Here is a 17,500-nt window from a genome sequence, read left to right as displayed (position 1 = left end):
ATGAAAGTTTCCATAACATTTATAACACTGCTTTCCTTGTTCCATTTTCAATGGCTTAATGCGACATTTCACACAGCGGAGTTTGAATTTCGTGCTTTTCACCATTTGAACGTCACTCGTCCGCTTGTTGACATTTTTGTCGACGGCTATTTGGACTGCAGCTTCGCCTGTCTTCAAAACATGTTATGCATTTCGTTCAACGTGGCTGCCAGTCCTGATGACAAGGGGAAATTTCGTTGCGAACTTCTTCCCTCAACAAGCAGCAACAACCCAGCGAATCTCACCGCTGATCCACACTCCCATCTTTATCAGATAAAGGTAAGCTGCAAACTCTTGGTTTGATATGACCTCCACCTGTAGAAGAGCACCTTCCAAATTTTGTCTCATTTCCAAAACTGGTCTACGGAAATAAACGCTACATTTTTCACCCAAATGGCCGCAGTGGTGTTTTTTTTTTTTGTGAATAAAAAACTTTTAGATAGTAAAAAGCTGGAAAAGATAAGAAAAACAAACGAACGGAGACTTGAATACTCCCTTGGTCTGCAGCTCAGGTTTAGCCAGCAGAGTACTGTATTTATATACTGTTTCTTCACAACGGGAAAAGATTTTGTTTCTGTCGTTTTCGCAGTTTTCGTATTTAGATCTGAGTTTTTGTTGTTGGAGACATACTCTGAAGAAAAATGAATATTTTATGAACTGCGGAGGTAGCTGTTTTCAGTATATCATTTCTGTGAGGTAGTTTTATCTTTCCTGGTTCAGTAAAGGTTAGCCTTTGTTTTTCAAGGTGTTGCTTGATCGTCGGTTTATATTGGAAGGTTGATTTGTTCTATGATTAAACGAAAATTCCATTTCAGCTTTAAACCATAATGTTCGGGTGGCTTTAATTCACCACTTTCACATCTTCCATAATACACTCTAGATCTGTTTGCCCTCCAAATTTTTGCATAAACATTGTTTTCAATTTCTCTTGGGACTTGCAATCATCCCAAGAGAAACTGAAAACAATGCTTATGCAAAATTTCTGGGGACAAACAAAGTGTATTATGGGAGATGTGGTAGTTTTATACCTGACAAGGTTTTTTTTTTCCATCAGATCGCATATGATTCACGATAAGTAGTAAAGATTCTAGGGCGGGATAAGAAACTACGCATGACCCAGGAGCAAAACAAGGTCAAACAATGCCTAGGCCAAATAGGATTACAGGTCGAAGACTGTTTTATCAAACTGATGAACTCTGCCTCATATTGTTTGAAAGTACTCGACAACGATGTGGAGACCCAGACTGGACCAATATTCATCGCGCACCTGCGGAGGTGCGGGAAAAATCTGAAGGCCACGATATTTTGCATAGACAATTTAATTTTAGTTTGTTTTTGGACGACTCATTTAATCGGGCAACTAAGCTTAGAAATAAAGTTGGCGCAGAAATTTTCACTTCCCGTGGTACGCATGGCTAAACACAATGTGTCCCAGTTTCCCTGATCTGATGAATACAAGCGAACTGTAAGCGAAGGGTCACTTGCTGTACCGAGGTTTCTCTTAGGAACAAATTGAGTATTTCTTACGGTCTTAGTTCAAATAAATGAGGCTGAATTGAACTTTTTGCATCTGTTTCCTTCCAATTATAAATCCGCCGTCAAAATAACAACACAACGCCTTCCTTATATCTATTGAAATTTCACGCATTTTGCCGGAGGTATAAATCACTTTGGCTCTTGCTTACTTATATAGAGAAAAAATTCCCTTAGTTTGTCAGACAACACATTCTTGTTAATTTTGAAACACCGAAGCCGAGCGTTTTCGATTTGATGCAAAACAAAATGTTAACTTCTTTTAAGGTTTCCACTTTATGGAGACTGAAGAACTTGGGAGAGACCGTACGCGTTAGCCTGGTTGCCCCATAATGGCAAAGACTTCCAGATGACAGCGGTTCTATTATATCTCTTGTACTTGTCGACTTTTGTGTACACTGTTGTGTACACATATAAGACAGTTAGTCTTCCCATCTGCCGTACGAATCAAGTCTTTCTCCCCATATTTTGACCTACTGTCTCCAAATTCAAATTTATCATTTGAATTCGTCACCGTTTTGTTTTAAAACCACTCGCACAGCGCAACTGCTTCTATGAATTTCTTGTTACTAACGATGCCGTGTAACGGCCGTGTCTGCCGTGTGCGCGAGTCTGCCGCATATCATGGGATACGATCCATCGCAAATCGCGGAACTTTGCTTTGTATACACATGTATGATCGCATGATCGTGCGATCGCTATTAATCGCGGCTCATTCCAGTTTTAGTATGAATATGACCAGCCACTTGGAAGAAGGTAAAATTATTATTCTTCCCGATAGGCCCGTGCAAAACCCCGGATTCTTGAAAGCCTCGCTGTCATGTCAGAGGCGCGCAAGACATGATGGTCTGATATTAGTTTTTAAAAAAAAATTAAAATAAAGAAGTCTTCTGCTTCCACTTCTAGAGCCCATGTGTCAAGGAGCCTTGTTACAACAAAGGAACTTGCTCCCCGATTTCATACAGGGATGGAACATACAGGTGCACCTGTCATCCGGGATATCTTGGCCGCTTCTGTGAAACCGGTACATTGAAATGCATTATTGAATTACATTACCGATGGACTTGGATTTCTAGTCAATTTCAAATTCCCCTGCAGTTTAGCAGTGTTAGCGAAAAGAGATTCAACTAACAGGGAAGCTAGGGATCCACTGAAACTGTAGATAGGGATGACATCATAGATTAAATTTAGCTAGGGGAGATAGCGTGGACATCATGGATTTAAACAAGATGAGGAGGCAGTAACATTTGCCGTATTTATACTAGAGGACGTCTAAGACGTCTTAGACGACTAGTATAATTACGGGAAATATGGTGGACGAATTAAACGTCAGACGAATTAAACGACGCACTTAACAGACGTCTAAGCCGACTAGTATAAAGACGAGACGCACTAAACTGGGACGCACTTATCAATGAAGTGCACACAGTCTCTTTGGTGATTAAATCCCAATATCTTTTGAAGAAAAAATATGAATTTGATTTCTAGCCATCGAACTTAAGTTCGTCCCGTATTTATATTAGTCGCACTTACGGCCAGACGTTTAATGCGTCTGGACGTGTTAGACGTCCTCTAGTATGAATAAGGCCATTGACATCTACAGGGAACTAAATTCAGTAGTAATATGAGATCATAACCTCACTCTAAAGAGACCAGCGCTTGAACAGTACGGAGCAATATCATGAGCTAACCAAATACCCGTCAGACATAAGTCATCAACAATTGCCACCGTGAGCTTACACCGTTCTGCCCACTCGAAAAACCGCTTGATTTTTACTTTTTCTCTTCTTGACCACTTTTCCCCGTTTTTTACGTTACAGCTCCTCCGGAATGCGCCAGTTACACCGTTCTGAATGGAACCAAGCGTCACCACATGAATGACGCAGGGTTCAGTTACTCGGACCATAACCTTATCAAAAGCTGGTACCGTTTCCAGGGCAATGGATACACCAGAATGGTTGACAGATGCATTTCGTATTACCACTTTGGTGGCAGAACCCCTGGTTGGCTGAAAGGTGGTCATCCATCCCTTGCAGATGGAATCGTTCAACGAACTGCCTGCTTCCATATACGGAATAATTGCTGCAACTATCGCCGTGCAATCCGTGTGCGTAATTGTGGCGATTACTACGTATACGAGCTTAGGGCTACTCGTTCCAGTGGCCATGTATACTGCACGACATCATAGACCGGAAATTTTAGAAATAATCCGGAGTAAGAATGCCTAGATTATTCACGCGCACTAGATATGAAATATTGATAGGTGACCTTCAAAACATTTTAGTTTTCTTTTTAGTTGGAAAAATTTCCTTCGAGTTGATTCTGCCCTAAGACCATTCTATCAGTTAAAAGCTTGTGTAAATCTAACATCGATCTGATCTCGGTAGAAATAGTTAAAAGCCAATATAAAAATTAGTTTTTTTAGTCAACACCCTGTAGGATTCGAAGCACCTAAAATGTTTTTAAAACAGATCATTATCCTTTCAGCATATATCGCCAAGTAGTTCTAAAAAAACCACTCCCCTTTACAGAAAAAGACCAAGGTAGAAGAAAGCAATAATTAAGCGAAAAGGAACAATTCGTATAATCGTAACGTATATATTGATGATGGGAGTAGCTGCCGTTTTGTAAACTACAACCACGTGAAAGCTTATTCGAGGTTTTTGTAGTTGTTTACGGCTTTAATTTGATTGCCTTAATTCAAATAGAATACGGTCGATTCAAGACTGTAATTTTCTCGTGAATAAATAAATGTTGTAAGTGTGGTTTGTTAATGTTGTTGCGAGTTACGTGTTATTTTTCCGAGCTTCGAAGAGGCGAGGAGAAATATGACCAATGAGTCAAAAATGAATAAATGCTGCAAACATTTTTTGATGATGCTTTTCAGGAAGACAGGGTCAATTGGCTTCATTGATGATATTTTTAAAGGCAACCCTACTAAAAGACCACGTTTTTCAAACACTTACCATTTATTACAGTAACAAGGCGTCTCATACTAAAACAGAAATGAACTTGGTGTTACTGTCAAAACCTAAGCCCGTCACCCGTGCAAGCAAACCTAGTTATTTGAAGCGCTATTGTTTGAATGGCTAAGTATGTGTAATCAAATGGTATACTCGTGAAATTAGGGAATTTTTCATGCTCACTTTGTCCCTAAGGCTCGAGAAATTATTAGAATTTGGACAAAACCCTCGTGAAATTATTCCCCAATTTCACGAGTATACCATTTGACTACCTTTTAACGTGCTACTACGACCAAAAGTGACCCAAGTTTTAAGTTCTGATTTTAAAAAGACACCTGTTTATTTTAACTAGAATTTTGTTATTTATTGGTCCGACATTACTAACTTTAATATCTTGAGAGAGCTGGGTCGAGGTGAAAATGACGTCAAAGACTCACTGGTTTGAGAATGCAATGCGTGTGTACGGGGATGAATTAATATGCCGCACGGGAGTTTCGGGCTTTCAGATTTTTAAACTGGTGTTTTTCGTATATAATAAGTTGCGTTTACACGCTGAAATTTTAAGTTAGTGAGTAAATGACGTCACTTTTACCTAGATCCAACCCCCTGAGGTCCAATCGGTCAGTTTTGAACGTGAGTAATGGCGGACCGTGAAATCCAAACCTTACACTCAAAACAAACAGCCTTTGAATGAAAATCAAAGCTCAAAATTTTGCCAGTGAGGTGTTAAGCGAACAGGCTTTCAAAATCTGAGGAAATAAAGAAAATGATTTTTTGGTCATAGTAGCAATTTAATATCATGGGTGACAAATTCGTGGGTTTTTGACTTGTTTATTGGATCGAGAACTCAACGCATTGAAATGTTTCAATTCATGCCTCTGAATTCCCTGGGGAACAAAGGGCCGCAACTGACACCCCTCCAACGAACGCGGTTCTGGGAAATCGTCTTCAGCTGGGTCCACGCCTTACCGGCTGCCTTCACCTCAGCGTCAACGCTTCTGCGCCAGGTCTGTTTTGGTGGGCCAACCTACCGCTTCCCTTGTGGCCGTTCCAGTCAAGGGCTTGTCTGGTGACGTTAGAAGCAGATTTGCGGAGCGTGTGACCGATCCATACCCATTTTAGTTTCTTGATCTCGGACTCGATTGGAGCTTGTTGAGGTGACAGGCGAAGAAATTAACATTATTGTTTTAAATAAAATGTGGAGTTTTCAAATAATCACCTATGAAATTATTCTAAAACATCTTTTATTCACCTCACCTTCAGCGAATAATTGTCAATGTGAATTCTGATTGGCTAGCTTGGAGGTAAGTAGCAAGTGCTATTCACCTCTGTTTAAACAGAGAAAAAGAATGGCTTTCCTATTTGACTTCAGTTACCGAGGAGCACATTTAATTGATAAATAAGAACTGTTCGAAAAAATACAAAAATAGCAATAAAATTTGGTTTGACTGTCTTTGATGTCAAATTGTTAAATCTTTTCCAAATTCAAATTTTAATCCATAACAAAGGTACAATGATTAATGTTTACATTAACTATTTTCGAATGTGCATTTGTTGCTGCAGGGCTGTCAACTCTCCCAGATAATCCGGAAGACTCCAGATATTTTAGATCTTATCTCCCGGTTTATCACCGAAGTTTGTCATTTCCAGTGAGAATCAACTTTCACAACTAAAAAATTTCAAATACTTTGAGTTGTTTGACTTATTTTAACATTGATAGTAACAAAATTTAAGCAGTAATGTGATTGGTCCAAAATATACAATCAAATTATATGTTGCAATGCCAATGACATATTTCTCGTGCGTTTTTTTTTTTTTTTTTTTCACTTTTTGGCATTTGTGTACTTGTGTTTAATCACGAAAATTGAAGATGTCGATTAATTTTACTTCGCGTCGGAGAGAGTTTTTAGTACTTTGAGCTTTTGGTTTCCAAGACAAATGAAAAAATTGTGGAGACTCCTGACTGAAATATCATAAGTCACACGGAGTCAGCAAGTTTTTGTTGCGTAAAGTACGTAAATAGGATATCATCAGAAATGATGTCACAGGCGTTATGACATTATCTATTATCCCATCCCTATCATTTCTCAATATTTGAACACTTTGGGGTTTGACAGCCCTGTGCTGTATTGTTGGAAAAAAAAGGAAACTTTCAATAGGCCATTTCACAGATGTTTGCTTAGTGACCTAACCCATTAATGGCCCTATCATTTCTCAATATTTGAACACTTTGGGGTTTGACAGCCCTGTGCTGTATTGTTGGAAAAAAAAGGAAGTTTTCAATAGGCCATTTTACAGATGTTTGCTTAGTGACCTAACCCATTAATGGCTGCGAGGCTGCTGGTGACCTTGCATTCATACAGACCCCACTGCTTTTATCACATAAATTGTGTTGTTGTAATTTTATTGTACACGCAAGGGTAATGCTACTTGTTATTGATTAATTTATCAGAATTTATCAGAGATTTATTGGCCAAAGAATGAAAAAGAAAAGGCCATTGGGCTAATCTATAAAAAGCCACTTGAACACCGAGAAAAGTACAGTGCTATTGTAACAATTTAATGCATTTATTACGCTGATCGAGTAAATGAGCTGTCACCTGCACAGAATTCGTACCACTTAGTTTCCAGCCGTCCGGAGAATTTTTCAGCTGTTTAAAGTAATGTAAGGCCCGATCGTCGACAAAAAAATGAGGTTCAACGATAAGAAATAAAATGGCTTTGAACAAAAAAAATAGTTTATGACCAAGTGACAATAATTCTTGGGTCAGAGAAAAACATGGTATACCACGAGAAAACTCAAAGTGTTCAGCTGTAGTTTGAAGGTCGCATTTGCGGCTGTTTGAAATGTTTTCTACCAAACTTTGTTTAAGTGGACCCATCAAGTGAATTTAGTTAACTGTTGAGCTTCCTTAAAGAACAAGTTCGCATTTAGCGACCATAGTTTCATGAGCCTTGCAGCCGCAAGATGGCAGGATTCCATGTCCCGAGGACAGAAATCTTGAAATGTTTTTAACTTCCCACATTGATTTTTTGTTCATTTTCGGACAATGTGGAGACAATTGTAAATAGGAAAGAATTGGAAAGAAAAGTAGGGGTCACCGAACATCCAAGATCGTTAAATCCAAGCAAAGCTATAGCAATAACCATCTGCCCTATCATTGTTTATTTTAGTACTTAGCGCGAGCGCTCGATGCATGACATGGCATGTGAATTTGCGTGCGCTGTAAGGATGCGCAGTAGCAATTGGCGCGAACGTCCTTAAGGCGCCCACAAACGAGGAAACACTGGTTGCGGCGCGGTCACACTTGAGAGAAACACAGTGTATCACTAGTGTTGAAGCTACTCTAGTGTCAACTCTTTGGTGCTTTGAATCCCAAGGGGCGGAGCACTGAACAACAGAACTTGATCTAACACTAGTGTTTAACTCCCTAATGCGACCGTAACCGTTGTTGCGGAAACATTAGGGAATTTAAGATCTACGACGGCGAAGGTGGACGAAAACGTCACCTCAAAGATAACTTAGCTCCATCATAAGTCTTTCACAATTATACAGTCTCGTTCACGTCCTACAATGTGGGGAAGTATCCCAAAAATAAATTGGTACGAGCGGTTTCAGAGTTAAAATAGAGAATGAAGGATTCTCTGTTGCATGCTTACCTTGTCGTTAAAACCTGAAATTTGGTGATTTCACGTCGTCGTTATGCAGAGGACCGCTAATATACTTGCTAAAATCCGTGCTGCACGTGCAGCACGATTATTTATGCTCTTTTAACCAATGATATTACTGTTTTGTGGCGATGTCGTAGCCGTCGCCGTCGCCGTTTCTTAAATTCCCTATTAAAGAATTTACAAATTAAAACGGCTACGACTACGACATTCCCACAAAACAGTAACATCATTGGTTGAAAGAGCATAAATAATCGTGCTGCACGTGCAGCACGAATTTTAGCAAGTAAGTTTGCGGTCCTGTGCATAACGACGACGTGAAATCACCAAATTTGAGGTTTTGACTACAACATGAGCATGAAACAGAATTTTTCATTCTCCGTTTTCACTCTGAAACCGCTCGCACCAATTTATTTTTAGGATACTTCGCCCATATTGTAGGACGTGAACGAGACTGAATAATAGACGAGACTTACGATAGAGCCAAGTTATATTTTGAGGTGATGTTTGCGTCGACCGTCGCCGTCGTAGATCTTAAATTCCCTATTGTTTCCCGAAGGGTGCCTTCTATTGACCGTATTCCAGGATAAAAATACGTGGAGTGATGATTTAATTAAAACACTGTGTGTGGCGTTTTGAAGCATCAAAGATAATAAAGCTATGTTTAAAATAGCAGTTTAGCAGGTTTGACAATATTAATGTGAATCTCCGCAAAAACGAAGCATTTCTACGGCCAATCGAACCTGCTCTAAATGTTTCCTTGGGGCGCTAAAGAGGAAACATTTGCTGAGGAAGCAAATTTTGCCCTCGCATCGCAAACGAGGAAACATTTGCTTCCGAAACAATGTTTCGGCACCTGTGCGGACGCCTTTTAGCTCCCAAATGTAAACCTCCACTGCACTCTTAACACAGTGTATTTTGTTTTCTTGGAAGGCTGACCAATGTTGCGGCAGCCAATGCACGTAGTCTGGAACAAGATTAAGTTTTATCTGGATACTGAGTTCCAGCAAAGGCAAGTCGAAGTGTAAATCATTTAACGCGTACTAGCTATGGGAGACAGATATAAGAAGCTTATTGAGGTTTTGCTGGTCAGATCTCCAAAGATTCGGTACTTGTACTTTTTTCAGCTGGCCCTTGAATAAAAAAACTGTCTATAAATCGGCTGGTATTTTTACAGGTCACAGGTCATTGTTTTACCAAGACAGAAAGTATCCTAAACATTCATAAAAGCTAACCTTAGGTAAAACAATGACCTGTGACCGGTAAAAAATACCAACTGTCTATAAATAAGGGATAATATGAACGAGTATTTTCTTCTACGGACAAATTGATGATAGCAAGCACTCTTTGAGGACCTACAAAATGAATGAATGAATGAATGAATGAATGAATGAATGAACGAACGAACGAACGAATGACATAGAACATATAAAATATTCAGACCTGCAGAAAATGAAATATATGAGAGTTGAAAATCATCGTAGTTAAACAGCAACTTAAGGAGTTGAGAAAAAGCTTTAACGAGGCTACGGTGGAACCCATGACTTTGCCAAATGGGAGCTGGTCACTTAATTTCTGTGTAAGTTATATAAGTGGTGAACCAAATATAATGAAGATCTCAAATTTTCTTTGTCATTCATTGGTTCACCTCTTACAGGATAAGAAAAAAATCAGAACCAGCTTATCTCAAAGTTATCATGAGCAAATTTAGACTTTTTACAGTCCCCTATTTTTCCGTTTGATCGGGTTCGCCATCTTTGTTTTTAAAAGCGAGCGCGAACTGGGGAGAGGGATATAACTACCGTGTGTGCTCCGTGTGGGTGGGAGGATTAAATTAAAAAATAAGGATTTTCAATCCTTTTGATATATTTGTTTAGTTAGTTTAAATACTGAACAACTGAATATTTATCTTTTCACAAATCATCAGTTTGATAACGTTTTTCCTCTTGTGATAAAGCAAGGTTGAATTTCTAAGCTTTTGCATGATGTGATATTAAAATGGCAGCTGAGATTGATATGTCACATAGGTCAAAAAAGTGATTTATCCTCTGAAATTTTGCAATCTGAGCAGTCCTTGTATGAGAATAATTACTGATGGTAATGTTTATGAGCTCACAGAAGATGACTACTGGCTTTTTATAGCAAAACTTGATGACATATTTGTGCCCTTGAGAGGAACACAAACATGGCATCTCCTTACAAATCGTAATCAATTTGAGTAAAACATTTCTTCAAATATCTCCCACACGAAACAAAATTTGCAATGACCTGAACCTTTGCGAAACTGTTTGAATATTCATCTTCTTTTATCTCTTTGATTCTTGACTTTATTTGTTTAATGGTTTTGATGATGGTGTGACAGTGAAAACCAGCAATAGATTTTACTCTGTCTAATGCCAGACGATTTTTCTTGTCAATGGAGGGTGTCCTTAGAAGGGCCTTTGAGGTGTGAATTGGTTAAACTCATTCAAAAGCTGTGTCCCTATGATTGACCCCTGAGATTGACACTTGATAGATTTTACTCTGTCTAACGCCACACGATTTTACTCATCAATGGGGGAGGGGGAGGGGGAGGGGGAGGGGGGGTGAGGGCGCATAAGTGTGAATGGGTTAACTTGTCCAGATAACTGGCTCTTAAAAATATGTACATTCATTTCATTCATCAAGTCCTTGACAGGAAGAAACAAGCCCAGCAAATTGACCTGCTCCCAACAGAGTGACTTCAAAGCTCGGTTGGTTGTCAGTATTGCACTGGCGTCGCAGAGGTCATGGGTTCCAATCCCTTTGGAGCCACCTGAATTTTTCACGTGGTTTTGTCTCTGAGTCATTAGATGACCAGGTAATATATCATTGCTAATGTCAAGGGAAGGATGGTATGATTCAGGAATACTTATGATCTTCACAAACTTTCTGAATAATATGTTCAATAACTGTAAATGAGTGGTTCAAGGGAGCTATTAAATGTGGCTATCAACCCATCAACTTCTGAACTGCCCTTTATTATAAATGAGTAAAATCTTCTGGCGTTAGACAGACTCCAAGTAGTCAAATGAAAACTCTCGGACCATCAGTTCTCTTTGTAAGGACTGCTAATCCCTTTAAATATATTATTACCACTAACTGTAAGTTGTGTTCCTTGTAAATGATTAATTATACATGTACAATAGACAGGGGAAAGAATGGCAAAGAGCAAGAAAGTGCATTGCTCCCAAAATGATGCGTCTTAAAACTGTGGAAGAAAACATCGACAATTTTAGTGCTGTTACCGAAGAAGCCATTGCAAGATTTACAAAGCTGAAGGAAGCTTGTGGGCCAAATCATCACATTCCCAACTTGCACGATGAATTGAAGAAATTCTCAATGGAAAGTAAGTTGTCAGGCGGCCAGAAAAATTGGTGTTGTCATGTGAACACACTTCCTTTCATTTTAAATGCTTTAAATCCTTTCGTCTCTAACCCTTTGATGCCTGGGAACCCCCAGGAGTCAATGGGTTAAAAAAAAAAAGCCAAAAAAACTGTGCCTTTTTTTCTTCTAGCTCCCTTCTTAAAATTTCAGCCCATTTCTTAAGAAAAAATCAGGTAATGGGTGTGTTGCAGTGGAAAATGCTGCATTGTTGTCTGACCACTGGTAATTTCGAATGTTTTCTTGGAGAAATTATGTGATAAAATATGGTAAGCTCTAATTGTCTCTAGGTGTAGGAACGGTAGCATTCAATACACGTCTGGGGTTGTACCAAGATTCACCACCAGAGAAGGCCACGAAGTTCATCGAAGCAGTTGACTCCTTTATAGTTCAATCTCAGAAGATTTCGATGAGCAGTGTGAGTACATTTTTACGACGTTACATCGATACTCCAGCACTAAAGAAATTCTTCAAAGCTTGTGATGAAATCGTAGAAATTGGGGAGTATTTTATCAAGAACAAAATGGAAGAACTCAAAGAAATGACTGAGGAGGGTATAGAGCCATCTGACGAAGGTAAGACTTTAATTTTCATTTGGTGGGGGTGTTGTGGGGAAGCAAAGGGGGCTGCTGTTGTGACATGATGGGTAACCTCTCATCATCTCTGATTGATAAAGTGTGAACAGTGGGATTTTGGGATTGGTTGCATTACTAGGGGTGTTTAAAGTTGTATAGGTCTCTAGTAAGAGTTATAAGCCACTCAAGCAATATTTAACAATTGTTCACCGAAGGTGAAGTGATTATCGGTGAATATTCACCTCGACTTCGTCTCTGTGAATATTTACCGATAATCACTGAGCCTGAGACGAATAATTGTTTTAGTATTCATTATTTCAAAAAAGAGAAAAAAAAAAACATTTCAACATGAAATGATCTTTACTTACAGTGGCAAAACGACTACTGGCAGCCATTTTGTCCGTGAAGGTGATTATCGGCTGATAATCCGAGATAGCGAGCCAATAAGAGCGTGCGATTTTCAATAATCACTTGTGTATTTATACTAATTAACAATTATTCTACAAGGGCGTGCTGTATGTGAAATTATAGATAATGAGCCGAGTTGGTTATAATCATTTTACAGTGTATATCCAGCAAGCCTGAGTATAATGATTGTTTTATTAAAAACTCCATGATGTTCCCAGGGGTGGCATTGTGGACTAAAGCACAGACATATGCAGCCAGTGTTGAATATGTGGAAAGGCGTGTGAACGTAATGTGTTCACTTGTTGGCTCCAGATTACTGCCAATAATACTAACCAATCAACAAATTACTATACTTTCCCCTGTTCTAAATCAACATTCATTTGTTTGAATCCTTCATAGTGGTTCTCCTGTTGACATATTTGCTCACTAAGGAAAAACTAAGCCTGCAAGAAGCCAGTGGTTTGGCAATTGATGTTATTGCGGCTGGTGTCGACACAGTAAGTACAATTCTTTTGCAGCTGTGTTAGCAGAGTTTTGTGAGCTTTTAGGGAGGCCACGTGTTCTAGAATTTCGTTAGGAAACCTCGTTCCCTGGGCCTCTCATCTTCTCCTCCCCTATAACGAGCGAGGAGAAAAGAGGTCATTCCTTGTGGCTGTTTGAAAACAGGAGCTCCGCCCTTCGGTGCTTTTTTGTTCTGTCCGTTTGAACGTTCCATTAGATGTTGTCTTCGACATTTTGGAACTGAAATGTTGGTCGAGCGACTTTGAAACCGGTGAGAACATTTTTACCTGACAACTCTCATGTTTTTTTTGGAGATCCCGGTTGTCATTTGAAGTCAAAATTTAACACAACCTTCCTAACTATAAAGCTTTTGTCTTTTTTTATAATCAGCGAAATATTAACGACCGAAAAGTGGTAAATTAATGGGTGGAAAATCACCACAACAAACTTTTCCACTTTATTAATTCTCCTAAATTTTCCCTAGTATATCGTGTTGTTTCAGAAAGCTTTTTCTTGAAAACTCACTTTTTTCTTCACTTTGAAAGACGGTCAGCAAAAATCCCCTTATAGGCTCGACTCTTCTTTGGAGAACTCGAATTTTTTCCGGATATCACAAGTCATCATTAATAAATAAATTATCTGTATAGAATTTCCTTTAGAAGGCATGAGTTTGACGTCCGCGAATGGTAACCTTTTTTCACAAATTCTGTCTATGGTGTCAGCTTAAAAAAGACTTTGCAACGAATCAGCTCAATGAATTGGAGAGGTTAAAGCCCACGGTGATCGAAAATAAGATCTCTAGTGTGCATGTGCAAACTAGCAAACTGTAGTCGTTGAATATTTCCTCTGTAAATACTCGAAGCAGAGGATCTGAGGAAATTCGAAGCAGAGGTGAAAGCTAATGAGGTTCGAAGATGAGAACACTAGTTTGGAAAGTTGCAAACTAGCCACCTTCAAGACGAACAAAGTGCTTTCGTCGAAAAATTCAAAATAAGAAACCATGCTGAAATGTCCATAAACTTGCAAAAAAAGGAACTCGCCCAATATATCCCAGTACAGACCTTACGCTAGTCCCGGCAATAACACCTATTTATTCTTCTCAAACAGACTGCGACCACTCTGTTGTGGATGCTTTATCATTTGGCAAGGCATCCCGAGGTACAAGACAAGCTTTACCAGGAGGTTTTGGAGGTCGTTGGAAAGGATGGAAACATCACGGCAGTTAATATTGGCAAGATGTCCTATCTTAAAGCTTGTCTTAAGGAATCAATGAGGTATTGGAATTTGACTTTTAGTGAGGTTTTTTTTAACAGAATTCATGGTCTTTTTAGTTAGTTTTGTTTATTGTCGAAAGGTGTCTAAATGGGCAGGGGTGGAAATGTTTTCTTCTTGAAGGTTATGGCGATCAACGATTATTGTAAATCGCGGCCAAACTTAGACTGCAAACATTCGACTTAAAGTGATCCCTTTAAATGACGCGCAAATGAGGAAACATTTGCTGAGGAAGCAAAATTCAACTGAACAAATTCAGCGGAACAAATTCAAAAACATTTTTGCTTCTCGGGAAGCAAATTTTGCTCTCGTATCAGATGTTCGCAAACTGGGAAACATTTGCTTCCACAACAATGTTTCGGCACCTATCTTTCCTTGTTTGCGGACGCCTTTAAACTCCAAAATGTTAACCCCCCGGGCACTATTAACACAATGCATTTTGTTTTCTTGGAAGGCTATCCAATGTTTTGACTACCAATGGACGTATTCTGGAACAAGATGTAGTTCTATCTGGGTACAGAGTTCCGGCAAAGGCAAGTCGAAGTGTATATCACTTAACACGCGTACGCGTACTAGATATGCGAGACGAATATAAGGGCCTCATTGAGGTTTTTGCTAATCAATCTGGCAGAGACAGCAATTAGCTGGTCGTACTCAATTCCTTGCACTTGGTGTCCATGATTTGTATTTCCTTCCCTTTATGGGATAAATAATTCAACTGAACGAACTACCCAGTGGAACTTGAAATCCAGGCTCTTAAAATCCGCTTGGAAAAGGGTAAATTTAGCTAAAAAAAGAACATTATTTCACTAATCACGCTCTTTTTATGCGCATTGTAATTGACTTAGCGTCTTCGCGTTTAGTCTTTTTCGAGACATTACTCTGTGAACTGCTGTTTTTTCGCGCCTTTTCATCCTTAGATGTTATAGGTCTTTCGATCGATGCGACGTCTGATCATTCTGTTCTTGCATTTGTCCTTATATGCTGGGCTTAGATTTTCTCCGGCGCTCTGCTCTCTTGTGTCAGCTCATAAGGGACTTTAAGTTCTATTACGGCAACGGAGACGAAAACATCTCTTCAAAATGTAACATTGCAAAATCTCAAGTCTTTCGCGGTTATTTTGTCACGTTCACTTCGCACAATGTAGGCGAATTTGAATTTATACATACGAGCAGTTCCAGAGTAAAGCTATTTCGAGCAAGTAAGCGCTTGTTTAACCAGCTGCGTGATGATGGTGTGCCACCTAACCTTCATACTCCTCAGGGGTTTCAATAAGTTTTTTAGTAAACGGCTGGTCTTGAGAAGTAGGTGGCTGTGACAAGAAAAGGTCCGAAAGGCCCCTTTTCCCTAGGGGGTCTGAGAGCACGCTCCCCTAGAAAGTTTTGAAATCCAGGAGTTCGGAAATAGCGGTTGTTTACCATTTACCACAAAAATCCGGAAATTTCGGTTGGAATGTAAATGGTAAGCCTATTTTGGTCTTCCCAAACGGAAAAGTTCCCGAGAAAACGGGATTTTTTGAAAGGTACTCCAAAATCCCCAAACGGAAAACGTGTTTACCACCATTTTGCCTCCCTGTAGAATCTCTCGGTAAATTCGAACGAATTTTGTGAATGGTACACGCCGATCCCAACTAAATTTCCCATTCGGGAGTTTTTGCTTACCATTTCAACAAACCTAGTACCAACCGGTTTCTGTTTGTAAATGGTAAACAACCAGCATGTCCAGCAATCTGGGCAACAACATCAGTCACAAATATTTATTAACACGTAGCTACACATGGCCAAGTAGGAGGACAATTTTTTGCCCTCTCGATCTCTTCTTGAAGTACGACAAAATATCGCCTCCCGCTGCTGTCTTCCATTTTTAATACACAACACGACAAACAACGCGTGGAAAATTGGAAGGACGGAAGGAATCATTTGGCACCAGTCGGGGTGCAGGGATGGCGCAGTGGTGAGAGCACTCGCCTCCCGCCAATTTGGCCCGGGTTCGATTTTCAGATCCGGCGTCATATGTGGGTTGAGTTTGTTGGTTCTCTACTCTGCATCGATAGGTTTTCTCCGGGTACTCCGGTTTCCCCTCTCCTCAAAAACTAACATTTGACGAGCGGCGATTTAAAGCTCACCAAAAAAAAAAGGAAAAGATTTTGTTAGTAGCTCAAGTTGCTTCTACAGAACATACACTATCATAAAACAAAACACCACATACTACGTTTGCTTGATAAAATGTCTCTTTTATTTTACAGGCGCTAACTATACTTCACGATTTGTGGTGTACACAGCAACCAGCTATTTGCAAAATAATAGTGAGTAAACTTGACAGCGACAATATTACGCGAAGTTGTTGAAATATAAATAAGTCGAAACTGTCCTTTGAAACAAAAACGAAAATCAAAGAACAAAATAAAATACCTGCACGTGTTCAATGTTTTTTTTCTTTCTGATTTGAAATAAACGTGACACCGACTGATCGATCGCAGAACATGTTCGTTCCCCATGGATAAACGATTCACTTGCTTTCTTGTACAACAAAGCCTCAATTCGGCTGCTTACTTGAACTTTTTCAGTTGCAAGTAAGTTTGATTTTCCGGACCTTCACACGGGCATAAGTGAAATTCGAATGACGCGAGTTTATTTTCTGTCCCGTGCGATCGATTAGACAACTTTTTGCCTTTCACGTCAAATTCCACGAGTAGTACATAAAACACCTTGCCGTGAAAACGTTCCATAGTCGTGTGGCCACAAAATCGAGTGCGTGCCGAATGATGATGTGGCCTACACTGTCACCCCTTCCCTAGCACGCATTTGGAAAAGCTCCCTGATTTTGGGAGCCACGTGACCCGTCGCAATCATTATAATGTTGGGTTTTAAATTATTCATTAGTCGGAGAGGGGATTCCCCTTAAATCACCAAATTTGAGGTTTTGACGACAACGCGCTTGTACAGATGGGAATCGTTCATTCTCTGTTTTTACTCCGAAACGGCTCGTATCAGTTTATTTTAGGACACTCTGCTAACATTGTAGGAGGCGAAGGTACTGAGATAATCGCAAAAAAAGAACTTACGATAGTGCAAAGTTACATTTTGAGGTGATGTTTTTGTCGATCTCTGGTCACCGTCGTATATCTCAAACTCCCTA

The 17,500-nt window shown here is 39.5% G+C and overlaps 2 protein-coding genes across 3 annotated transcripts in view; both read left to right on the top strand.

Moving 5' to 3' along the window:
• Positions 1-4,422, top strand: part of LOC138011720 (pancreatic secretory granule membrane major glycoprotein GP2-like) — an 8,340-nt gene extending 3,918 nt beyond the window's left edge. The window contains exons 1-3 of one of the 2 annotated variants that reach the window (XM_068858851.1): positions 1-318; positions 2,479-2,596; positions 3,393-4,422. The exon at positions 1-318 is cut by the window's left edge and continues 243 nt beyond it. In XM_068858851.1, the coding sequence (XP_068714952.1) occupies positions 1-318; positions 2,479-2,596; positions 3,393-3,760 (804 nt within the window). In that variant the 3' untranslated portion in view covers positions 3,761-4,422. The remainder of the gene's footprint in view (positions 319-2,478; positions 2,597-3,392) is intronic. The other variant, XM_068858852.1, reaches the window with a different exon arrangement.
• A 6,955-nt stretch (positions 4,423-11,377) lies between these two features.
• LOC138010608 (cytochrome P450 27C1-like) overlaps positions 11,378-17,500 on the top strand; it is an 8,219-nt gene continuing 2,096 nt past the window's right edge. The window contains exons 1-6 of the mRNA XM_068857582.1: positions 11,378-11,571; positions 11,897-12,181; positions 12,989-13,086; positions 14,198-14,364; positions 14,817-14,895; positions 16,608-16,667. Of these exons, the coding sequence (XP_068713683.1) occupies positions 11,418-11,571; positions 11,897-12,181; positions 12,989-13,086; positions 14,198-14,364; positions 14,817-14,895; positions 16,608-16,667 (843 nt within the window). The 5' untranslated portion in view covers positions 11,378-11,417. The remainder of the gene's footprint in view (positions 11,572-11,896; positions 12,182-12,988; positions 13,087-14,197; positions 14,365-14,816; positions 14,896-16,607; positions 16,668-17,500) is intronic.

This window comes from Montipora foliosa, chromosome 7 (genome assembly GCF_036669935.1).
Source record: "Montipora foliosa isolate CH-2021 chromosome 7, ASM3666993v2, whole genome shotgun sequence".
Taxonomy (NCBI): Eukaryota; Metazoa; Cnidaria; class Anthozoa; order Scleractinia; family Acroporidae; genus Montipora; species Montipora foliosa.
Note: the sequence above shows the minus strand (reverse complement) of the source record. Positions and strands in the feature narration are given on the sequence as shown.